Below are 12,144 nucleotides of genomic sequence, written 5' to 3' on the forward strand. Positions count from 1 at the left end.
TATAACCATTTAAGCTTTAATAGTTTATAATAAAACTTTGGTTTTGTAAACCAAAATAGAACTAATTCTTAAAGCTTTAAGAGAACCACACAGTAACTTTAATCCCCAAAATTAATATTATAACTTATAACTATCTCTTAAAAATTTTACTTTTCATATTAACCTTATTGATATTACTTAGTATATACACAATTCACCCCCTAGTTATTATCCTAAGATTGATTAGATCCGTTATTATTATTTCAGTAATAACCTTTACAGCCACAAAAATTTCACTATTTGGATATATAATTATTTTGATACTTTTAGGGGGCTTAATTATCCTATTTATTTATATAGCTTCAATTGCCCCAAATGAGCCTATCTACACTAAGCATCTTAAACTACTAACCCTAGCTTCAATTTTAATCACAATAATAATAAAAAATTTTGAAGAATTTTACCCCTTGAGTTCTAACAAACCAAATGAAATTATTATACTAATGAGAAACCCTACTCTAATTACATTAAGCGCCACATATTTATTTATTACCTTAATTGCTGTGGTACAAATCACAAAAATTAAAACAGGGCCTTTACGGTCACAATTTTAATTAAATGACAATACCAATTCGAAAAACTCACCCACTAATTAAAGTAATTAATTCTGCACTAATTGATCTCCCAGCACCTTCTAATATTTCTTATTGATGAAATTTTGGGTCCCTTCTAATTTTATGCTTAATCCTCCAAATCATAACAGGAATTTTCTTAGCTATACACTATACCGCCGATGTAAACCTAGCTTTTAATTCATTATCTCATATTATACGATATGTAAATATAGGTTGGATATTCCGGTTTGCGCATGCAAATGGGGCTAGCTTATTCTTTATCTGCATCTATTTACACATTGGGCGAGGATTATATTATGGGTCTTATAAGTCTTCTACTGTTTGAATGACAGGAGTTATCATCTTATTCATTTTAATGGCTACAGCATTCCTAGGTTATGTGTTACCTTGGGGACAAATATCTTTTTGGGGGGCCACAGTAATTACTAACCTATTCTCTGCCATTCCTTATATCGGAAGAAGCTTAGTTACATGATTATGAGGGGGTTTCTCAGTTGATAACCCCACTCTAACACGATTCTTCACTCTACATTTTATACTTCCTTTTATCTTAGCAGCAATAATCTTTATTCATATCGTTTTTCTTCACCAGAAAGGTTCTAATAATCCCTTAGGTTTAAAAAGAAATATTGACAAAATCCCTTTCCACCCCTACTTCACCATTAAAGATGTTTTAGGATACTCAATCGTACTAACTTTATTCATCTCCCTAGTTTTAATTTCTCCTAACCTTCTAGGGGATCCTGAAAATTTCAACCCTGCAAATAGCTTAGTAACCCCTTTACATATCCAACCAGAATGATACTTCTTATTCGCCTACGCAATCTTGCGATCTATTCCTAATAAACTGGGGGTGTCTTAGCTTTAGTATTATCTATTGCTATCCTAATAGTTATACCTTTAATAAAAAGAAATTTTCAAACACTACAGTTTTACCCTCTAAACCAAATTCTTTTTCGGTCATGAGCTAACATCCTAATTTTATTAACCTGAATTGGAGCTTCTCCTGTTGAAGATCCATACCTAATAATAGGGCAAGCTCTTACGGTATTATATTTTTCTTATTTTATTATTAACCCTTTGCTTACCTTAATGCAAGACAACCTAATCAAAAAAATTTAATCGTTTAGCTAATTTTAAGCATTTGTTTTGAAAGCATTGAATAGGTTCACACCTAACGATTTTCAAAATTTGAAACTAGACTAATACTACCCCAAACACAAATAAGAAAAAACCTAAAACCAAGGGTAAAAATCTCTTTCATGCTAGCATCATCAACTTATCATAACGGAAACGAGGGAAAGAACCACGCACTCATAAAAAAACAAATATTAAAAATAAGACTAATAAAGAAAAACTTAAATTTAAAACAAAAAATAAATAAAGAGTAAAAATAATATTAGAATATTCTGCAATAAAAATTAAAGCAAAGCCTCCTGCTCCATATTCAATATTAAAACCAGATACAAGCTCTGATTCCCCTTCAGCAAAATCAAAGGGGCTACGGTTAGTCTCAGCTAAACAAGAAATTACTCAGATGAATAATAATAAAAAATATAATACAAACTTAGTGGCACCAAAAGAATCAAAAGTAAAAAGATTATAATCCCCAGGTAAAATTACTAAAGACAATAAAATTAAAGCTAGTCTAACTTCATAAGAAACTGTCTGGGCGACAGCACGATAACAACCTAACATAGCATAGGCTGAATTACTTCTCCAACCACAACCTAGTAAAGGATAAACCCCTAGACTAGAAATAACTAAAAATAAGACCACTCCCCAAACTAGGTTAAAACATTCCCAAATAAATAAAAATAAACTATAATAAATAAAGGGCAAAAATAAACCTAAAATAGGTCTTAAGTAAAATAAACCTTTATTTCTTAAATAAGGTCATACCTGCTCCTTAACTATTAACTATAAACCATCAGCAAAAGGCTGTAATAACCCTATAAACCCTACTTTATTTGGACCTTTTCGAATTTGAATATACCCGAAAATTTTTCGCTCTAATAAAGTATAAAAAGCTACTCTAATTAATATACAGACTAATAAAAACACAAAACTCAATAATACTATTATTAAAGAGAAAAATCTTCTATTAATGAAGCTTAAATTCATCGCACTTAATCTGCCACATTAATTAAAGTATTCATTATTCAACTTCTACTAAGTCTAATAAAATATATGTATTTCTTTTACTTTCAAAAAATAACGTGCTAAAACACCAAAACTTAGGGCCTAGCCCTAACAGCCCTTATATCTCTTAAATTTTATTTTAATAACTTTGATATTTATTATATATACCCCTTATTTTTTACAATAATAATTTTTACAAATTAATAAACACACGTTATTAATACACTTTAATATAAAAGATAAATAGATAGTTTAAAAATAAAAGAAGTTTTTACACCCTTAATTTTTTTTTTAAAACCCTTAAAAATTAAGGGTGTAAAAGACATAAATAATATTTTAATGTCAAAACGTAAACTTTTAAATTAGTATTAAATATGACAATGTGTTTATTTATAATAAGGAGAGCCTCAGGACAATTTTTAGAAATGTCAGAATGTCTGCTTTTAATTTTTGGGTTAATTTATATCTTATCTAAGGAACTTATTTAATTTTCATGTGAACATGGTATACTTAAAAAACATTTTAAATAAGTTTTATTTACAATAAAATGTATACTATCAAAGATAACATTTTTCAAGGATCCCATTTGGGCTTTATAAATTTCACCCCTAATTAAATTCTAAATTTAACTCAATCAATCTGACAAAATGGAGACTAAAAAGGAGTAAAACTTTGTTAGCTTTATCATAGCCACCCTTTATTTTTTATAAGGTACTTTTTTACTATAAAAATTTTTTAAAATAATTTTGATTAAAAAATCCTTTCGTACTAATTTAATCCATAAATAATTAACTAAAGATAGAAACCAACCTGGCTCACACCGGTTTGAACTCAAATCATGTAAAATATTACTAGTCGAACAGACTATCTTTTAAAGCTCCTGCACCCTAAAGAAATTTTAATTCAACATCGAGGTCATAATCCCATTCTTCGATTTGAACTCCCTAAATGGATTATGCTGTTATCCCTAAAGTAACTTAATCTTCTTCTCAATAAAATTGGATCAAAAATTTTAAAATATATTAGTTTTTAACTTAAACATACCACCCCAGTAAAATTTTTAGTAAAAAATAATATGCCTAAAACTAGATTTTACTTTAAATAAAGCTTTATAGGGTCTTATCGTCCCTTAAATAAATTTTTGCATTATTACAAAAAATTAAAATTCAAAGTATTTTTTTAAGACAGCTAATTTTCGTTAACCCCTTCATACAAGATCCCAATTAAGGACCAAATGATTATGCTACCTTTGCACAGTCAGTATACTGCGGCTATTTAATAAATAATAATATCATAGAGCAGGGCTTATTTTAATTTAATACCTTAAAAAAATGTTTTTGCTAAACAGTCGAAAAAATATTTTGCCGAGTTCCTTAAAAAAATGTAATTTTATTTAAAAGGTACCTTTTAAACTTATTAAAAATCCCTTAAATATTTTTCTACTAATAATCTCATTATAATATACCCGTAAACCCTTCTAAGTCAGTACATATAACCTACACAAGGCGTGTTTGTCGAGCCCTTCACAATTCATTTGTCATAAATAACACACCAATACATACTGCTACCGAGACTAAAGATTTGGGCACCGTATTCGATGCACCTTTACGTTTTACGAAACATGTCAATAAAACCGTTAATTTATGCCGCCGCACCCTAGCTATATCATTAAAACTCAGTCGAAAATTAAATTCATTAACCCGTTTTCGAAGTCGAAAATTAAATTCATTAACCCGTTTTCGAACTTTATATCTAAGTCTTGTTAGGTCGCGTGTAATTTTTGGTTGGGTTGCCTGGGGTGGGTGTAGTCCATATCTCCTCAATAAAATCGAAGGAGCTCAGCGGAAATTTATCGAAAATTGTCATACATTCTTTATGCCTCAAGCAAATTATAATTATGATTCCTTGTTAAATATACTAAATCTTCCAAAACTTCAGGACATCTTGTATTTTAATGATATAACCTTTGTTTATAAATTATTAAATAACCGTATAACACTCCCAAAACTACTAGAATCAATTAATATCTTAATTCCCAAACGACTACGAAATGTGCATACATTCTATATTCCCCGTAAAAGTATTAATCCAATTATCCGAATGCAAAGTATATGCAATAATTTCACTAATAAATTTGACATTTTTTTCGACAAATTAATTGATGTAAAAAAAAACTTTTTCTATATGGCTGTAAAGAGTAATTTTTGAAATGTGTTTTCATAATTATTAACTTAACTGTGGATGTAGATGGTTACTAAATGTATTAAATATATGAGATGACATTAATCAATACTAAACAAAAAAATTTAATTCAATGATTTAATTTATTATTCTTAAATTTGTTCGCGATTCTAATTCTCTTGTGTTATTCTCATGATACTCTGTAGTTTACATTTTTTTATTTTTGACAAATTAATTGACGCAAAATTACCTCTGTATGGCTGCAAAGAATAACTTTTGTAGTAGTAACATATATATTAACTTCTTTTGATTGTTACTTATGTCTTATGATTTTCTTTGTGAACTGTGCATGTTCTCGTGAGTTGTATACAACTTTTTTCATGTACAATAAACCCATATTTCATTTCATTTCATTTCATTTCATAAAAAAAATTTTAAATTTTTTAACCTTCTTTTTATTTTAATTAATATAAATTTAATAAACATATGTTATTAAACAAATAGCCACTTTAAAGCCTACATATCCATAATTAATATTGTTATATAATTATTAAAATACTAAGCTTAGCCCTAATAAATTAAATATTTAAAAATAACAAAATCTAAACACCTATCTAAAATAATTTTTAAAGAAACCAGATATCAAAAAAAACGGATATCTCACTACTATATAAAAATCTAATTAACTTTTGTCACAGTTAACTTTTTAATTAAATTTATATAACTCTTATTTTTTTCGGGAAAAAAAAAACATTTTAAATATTAAAATTCTCTGATACAAAAGGTACTACATTTAATTTATTCTATAACCATAAAATTATTTTCCCTCACGGAACAAGCAAATAAAATTTTTCTTTAATAATAATAAGTATTTAAAATAAATATTTTTAATAATAAAATTACAAAACTTAATTAATAAACTAACCTAATCAAAATGCCTCTTAATAAGAAGATCTCCTTAGTGTAAATAAATTGCTATAAAAGCTTCATTTTGCTAATCTAGATTCAAGTTCCCTTAAACTTACTTTGTTACGACTTATCTAGCTTTAAGAACCAGAGTGACGGGCGATATGTACATGTTTTATAGCCTATTTCAAATAAGCATGTTATTCTTAATTTACTAGCAAATCCACTTTTATAATTTAATTTCATTAAAAATTAATCCACAAGTTTAATTAATGTAACTCACCTCAACTTTTAGCATTTACCACACCTTGATTTGAAGTTATAATTAAATAATTATTTTGAAAACTCAATTTTTCTTAAAAAGTAAACTGACAACAACGGTATATGAACATTAGCTAAAATAAGATTTTTTGGGGGGTATCAATTAAAGGGCAAGTTTCTCTGCTTGGTTAAAACACCGCCAAAATTTTTAATTTTATTTACCTAGTTTAATCCTTTAATGGATTTAATAAATTAGAATAATAGGGTATCTAATCCTAGTTTTTAAACCTAATCTTTTAAGAAACTTTTTAGTAAAATAAAACAATTATAAATTTCACCTAAATAAAAATAATATTTACTAAAACACATAAAATTTCTTACCTCAAAAATAATCTTATTTTACACCTCTCGTCTAACCGCGGCGGCTGGCACGTTTTTCGCCGGTATTTAATTATTTAATCTACATATAATTCATTTAATATATAAAACCAAGGCCTCATTAATTTATTATCTCTAAACTTTAGATAAAACTTTAAAATAATAATAAGACTATAAGCCTAAATTAAACTGTTTAGGACTAAAAAATAAAACACGTTATGACTAAAAATATATTAACCTAATAACTTAAAACTTATAAATAGTCTAAACTAAAAAAGTAAGCTAATTAAAGCTTTTAGGCCCATACCCTAAAGATGAGAACACCTCCTTTTTTAAATGTTAATAAAACCTTCATCTTTATCTTTTATTATAATAATATTATTAGGTACTCTAATTTCAATTAGAGCTACCTCATGGTTTCCAATTTGATTAGGAATAGAAATAAATATCATTGGGTTCATTCCTTTAATTATTAACAAAAAAAATATTTTAACATCAGAAAGAGCACTAAAGTATTTTACTATTCAATCAATTAGTTCTTCTGCTCTACTTTTATTTTCAATTCAAAACAATCTTTTTATACTAAGAACAGATATTATCACAATTGCTCTTTTAAGGTGAAGCCTCATAGATTTCAGAATTTTCAAGCGCCCATAACTCGGGTTCTACACATCGCAGCTTCATTTCGTTTTGTTTTTCTTAATCTAGAGTGCCATTGCCAGGGCATCATCGAGTTCAAACGGTGATACCTATTTTAGTTATTTTTATATTTAATTTTAAACATGATGCCAGAAGCGAAAACATGCTTCGGGCAAACATCCGCTATTCGCCAACGGGTTTTCCCCGAGGGTCGGGCTCTTTTTCAATATACTTTAAAATGTTCAAACTAGGGCATCATCGTGCAAAATTTTAATCGCGCTAACGGTTAATTTGTTACTGACGTTTCTAAATGACTCTCAAACATGCGGCCTAAACGTTTCGATTTAGATTTTCTAATTTTATAAATTTGCTCACACTTCATAGAACGAACCTTCCTATACCCGGGGAAAAAAGAATTATCACTCTAAGTGAAATAGCCTTCGAGATATAACCATTAATGTGAACCACTAATTTCGCTCTTTTTGAAGCAAAATTTTAAAAATACGCGCAATTTCACTAGCGGTGCCATGCGGCTAAAGAGGGGAACTAATAAAATTTTGAAACTTTTGTTATTAAACGGAGTAAAGATGTCACTCTAAACCTTTTCAAAAATTCTCGGTAGCGAAAGGTTTTGTTGGGCCCTTTCGACCCCCCCCCCTACAACATGAAAGAAAGTAACCGCTATCCCTGCTGAGTTTACGACTAACGTATCTGCCCTCTCCTTTCTTAACAATAACCTCTGAAATACACACGACTCTATTATGACTGACCTTAGTTCGAAGCATCCATATAACATGTGGATCCAATTTTAAGACAAACCCTATACCCCACATTTGATGACTTTTATCCAAGACGGCTCTGGGAGAGTCTTAATTGTTCAGATAGTAGCGAACTGAAACATTCCAATCCTTTTATTATTAAAAATAAAACCACTTGACCCGATACGTGGGCTTAGGTAGCCTATTGAAGTGTAATTGAGGAAACGTGATTTGACAAAACAAAAGTTATACTTTATTAATTCTTCACTAAGTTTACTTAACTTTACTGACACCATGGTTTCAACGGGGACTTAAAAACTCTAACTACGTTACTCTTACTTATCTTGGGATCTAAGTCATCTTTTCTGTTCTATATCTCGAGCTCAACTGTTATTCTACTACTTTTTCAAAACTTTTATTTTTTACAAGCTCGTGTGACCTTTTCGGAGGTACACTTGTTTTCCAAATTTCTGTTTAGTCGAATTAGCTGTTTTTCTATCTTGGGGGAATTTCCTTGATTGTCATAATATTTTCTGTGCTAATATGAAGGGCCAGAGCCACTTTCACTTTTTCTATTCAAACTTTTTAAAAACATCTTATTTTTCTTTAAATTTTCAATAATAACAACAAAATAATAATAGAGGCAAAAATACACTAAAATTGGTAAAAATAACAAAGAATAAAATATGCGCGCATTAATTAAATTTTACAAATATACAGAAAATTACAAAATTAAAATTAAACTAATTAAAAAACATAGGCTTAATTATCAAATGTTCTAAAGGAGTTTTAACAAGATTATAACCTAAAAAAACAGGTAGTCTCCACGCAGGGAACAGACCTTTCCTCTGGCAAAAGAGACCCACTCTAAGGTTGCTGGAGGTTGAAAGTGTTGTCATTAACCGGAACAAAAGTAAATACCTTCTTTTTAAAATTGACGAAAAAAGTAAATATCCCCACAGAAAATAAATTTCCAAAAAGCCCATTTTGGTTATAAAGCAGCTCTGTAACAACTTTTAAAATTTGTTGAATAAGTAATTTTTCTTAGACTAAAAATATCATGGAATCTTAAATAATTACAAATACAAGTAAACGAAAATTCAATATGGCATATAATATGGAAACGTAAAAAGACATTTTTAGTAAAAAAAAAAAAAAAAAAAAATCAAGCCGATGTAGTTTTGAGTTCTTTTTCCGCTTTTCTCTTGGAAATAGCCGCTTCTACGTAAGACGGTTCTCTAAGCGATCTAGATCTCTGAAATCTTGAGTCCACTATTTCTGGCAGCAACGCGTTACGGTAGAATTTTATGAGATAGGGTTCCATTTTTGATTTCCAAAACTCATAATCGCGTTCAATGTCTTCAACGTGAATCCCCCCTTCAGTATAAATAACAAAGTGACATATTTGTCTTCTCGTTATATGAAGCTGTCCTTGCACTTGATAATAATAATTATCATTTCGATTTAGTGTCAATTTATTAGTTGATGAATCTAGTTTGCAGTAAAATGTCTTTTTGCATTTCTGTGTAAGATTTATATTTTTTAAATGAGCGGGAATATCAAGTGGGCAAATGTTTTTATATGCTATAGGCGATTTTACTTCCAAAATGGCATTTTCCCCAACTAAACCATCAGGAGATGCGCTTAAAAATTCGTGATCTAAATCCACGAACATACCACAATCACGAACATGAATATTAAACTTCTCTCGCAAGATTTGTTTGGCCTTTTCTTCCCCGGCATGTCCATGGTCAAAATTTTTCTGCATAGCTGCTGATACATTTCTACTATAAAGTATGCTTTGGACTGTTTTAATGGTCGATGTATAGGGTTTTAGTTTGCATACTTTTCCGAAATTTGATGCGGTAAGCCTATGACGTCGCTCTTCAAACCACGCATCGGAGTGACTTTGACCACGCGTTTGCTCCTCGATTTGCTTCTGTTTTTTTGAATCAACCCTAAGATCTGCTAGTTTTAATTTGGCCAATTCTTCAAGAGCTTCATCCGAGCAGTCATCCTGCATCGCGTTATCGCCATATTGGGCCATACCATTGTCTTTCGCCTTTGGACTTTCAGGTATCAATTTTTTGTTTCTGAGGTAGGCTGTGTCTCTCGAAGTTCTCGCAATCCATCTCATCCTCTTGGTTCTCGCTACGTATTTTTTCAGTATAGAGTTCGGGCTCTTTCCCGTAATAGCTTTATGAGCTTTGTAGACCCAACCTTTTCCTTCATTTTTGTTCAAACACGCCGCCGTTGTTCGGAATTTATAACTCCATCTTTTCGACCTGTCTATCTGTTTCCCTCCCACATGTTTGGCAACCAGGGACATGGTAGATTCGGCCATGTTGCTTGTGAGACCGCTAATTAGCTTCTCTGCTTTATCAGCAACCTTGACGGCAGTGGCCGTTATAGCTGATTTTAAAGGCGATGGTATTTTTTGCCATTTTCCCGAATTTTCTCCAATTTTGTTGCAAAAATCCCCACATTCAATATGACTACCAAAACAGTGTTTAGGAGCGTTCAGTATATCTTTCTTTAGGGCAAGAACGGATTTGTCAGTGGAAGCATGGTGGGCGATGGCCGCTCTGGTACCCTTTGTTAAGTCATTTATGAATTTATTTTTTAAAAGCCTTCCTCCTTTATCTTTGTCCCCTTTCAATTTATAAAGCGCTTTGGTTAGATTTTTTACGACATGGTTGGCGCATTCAACCTTTGTGATTTTGTGCCCGTACTCTTGAACCTTATTTCTCAAATCGAAGAAAACCGATGCGTCCCCGTCACCAACGAATTCCCTATATTGCAAATTATGCATGGACATGCTTTGATTGAATCCGCTGACAATTATATCAGATTCCATCGCTCTCGACGATCCAGTCCAGTTTTTATAACATTCGTGAGACACGGGATTTAAATTTCTTTTAGCTCTGTACGAACATTTGTAACAGTATTTGTTCCTAACACCAGCAAAAATTATCTTTCCTGTTCTTAGCCCTATTATAACAGCCATGCCCGACCTCGCATTGTAATTATGTCCGTGACTGCGTGTGAGCCACGACCCATCCCCCACAACAGTGATAAAACAAGTCTTTTCATACGGGACTTCGCAAAAATCTCCGGCTTCAGCCGCTAGTCGGTATTCTTCGGCTCCGTTTTCCAAAATATTTTCAGTTAGAATGTCTTCCCAAAGCTTTCCCAAACGCTTTTCTAAATGGTTCCAGGAACCCTCTGACATAATAGGAACACCCATCACTGAGAAAACTTCTTCCAAGTTGGCGAAACCTGAACCGATGGTCATAAATCCCCAAACAGCCATATCGTTCACAGATAGTTCATTGTCTTTCTTATTTCCTTTTATATTTCCCGAAACTTTATCAGAGCAAATTGCTAATTTCTCATCGCAATTTGGGCAACTATAAATAAACTTAGAGTATAGCCCTATCTTTTGTTCCTTTTGAAATAGGAAATTACTCTGTTGGTTGGTTCCATTTTCTTTCACTTTTTTACATTTTTGATAGTGAGAATCCATTCTCCGAATTTGTTCAATAAAATACACTGGATCAACTATTCGTTTACCCTCAACAACATTTTCATTAAGACCGGGGTCATGAAAAGTTTCAATAAAACCGTGTTCTTCCGATTCAGTATTTTCGTCAAATAAAGGATTTTCACTAACGATACCAAGATTTGCTGTTTCAACACCGAAATCAATTCGCCTTGGTGCAACTTTATCCATAGCTTGGTCACTTCGGTGTAATTCCAAATTATGAATTATTCTTGGCGTAGACGTAGTGAGAATACTACTTGTATTCGTTTTCGCATTATTAGCATCATAACTTAGAAATTAAGATTTTCATTAGATTAGCAGGCTAGGATTTTTATATTATTCGTTGAACTCTTACCTCCCGCTATTTAGGGTTCCAAGTGTATTAAAATAATTTTTCCGATAAGCCGATTTCACGGATCCCGCACTCTTGCGCCGTGTTCCCTTAGTTTTAGGCATAATAATAATTGATATTTTAAAATCTAACTATTCTACTTTCAAATTGAGAATTGACAGTGGTTTGGATAGACTAAAGTAAAGAGTCGATGTTTACAGGGTCTCGTGAAAACAAAAATGAAATGAGCAAGAACTCCGCTTTCAAGGAACTATCTTTTCGTACTATTCATAAGCTTGCGAGCGCGCAATGTCAAACATTTGTTGGGATTCCAAGTAAATCCTATATTCTTGAAGTTTGCTTTTTCCTTCTATTTCAGTACTATATATG

General features: G+C 31.1%; 1 protein-coding gene across 1 annotated transcript; it reads right to left on the minus strand.

Annotated features, from left to right (window-relative positions):
• Positions 1 to 9,044: 9,044 nt before the first annotated feature.
• Positions 9,045 to 11,879, minus strand: LOC149700790 (uncharacterized). Its single transcript, XM_089867220.1, has 2 exons — positions 11,779 to 11,879; positions 9,045 to 11,712 (listed from the first exon to the last, which is right to left on the minus strand). Exons 1-2 carry the CDS (start codon positions 11,877 to 11,879, stop codon positions 9,045 to 9,047), a joined length of 2,769 nt encoding a protein of 922 aa, XP_089723346.1.
• Positions 11,880 to 12,144: the final 265 nt, after the last annotated feature.

This window comes from Phalangium opilio, unplaced genomic scaffold (assembly GCF_054372755.1).
Source record: "Phalangium opilio isolate 3A_F unplaced genomic scaffold, DU_Popi_V2 ptg000019l_1, whole genome shotgun sequence".
Lineage (NCBI taxonomy): Eukaryota > Metazoa > Arthropoda > Arachnida > Opiliones > Phalangiidae > Phalangium > Phalangium opilio.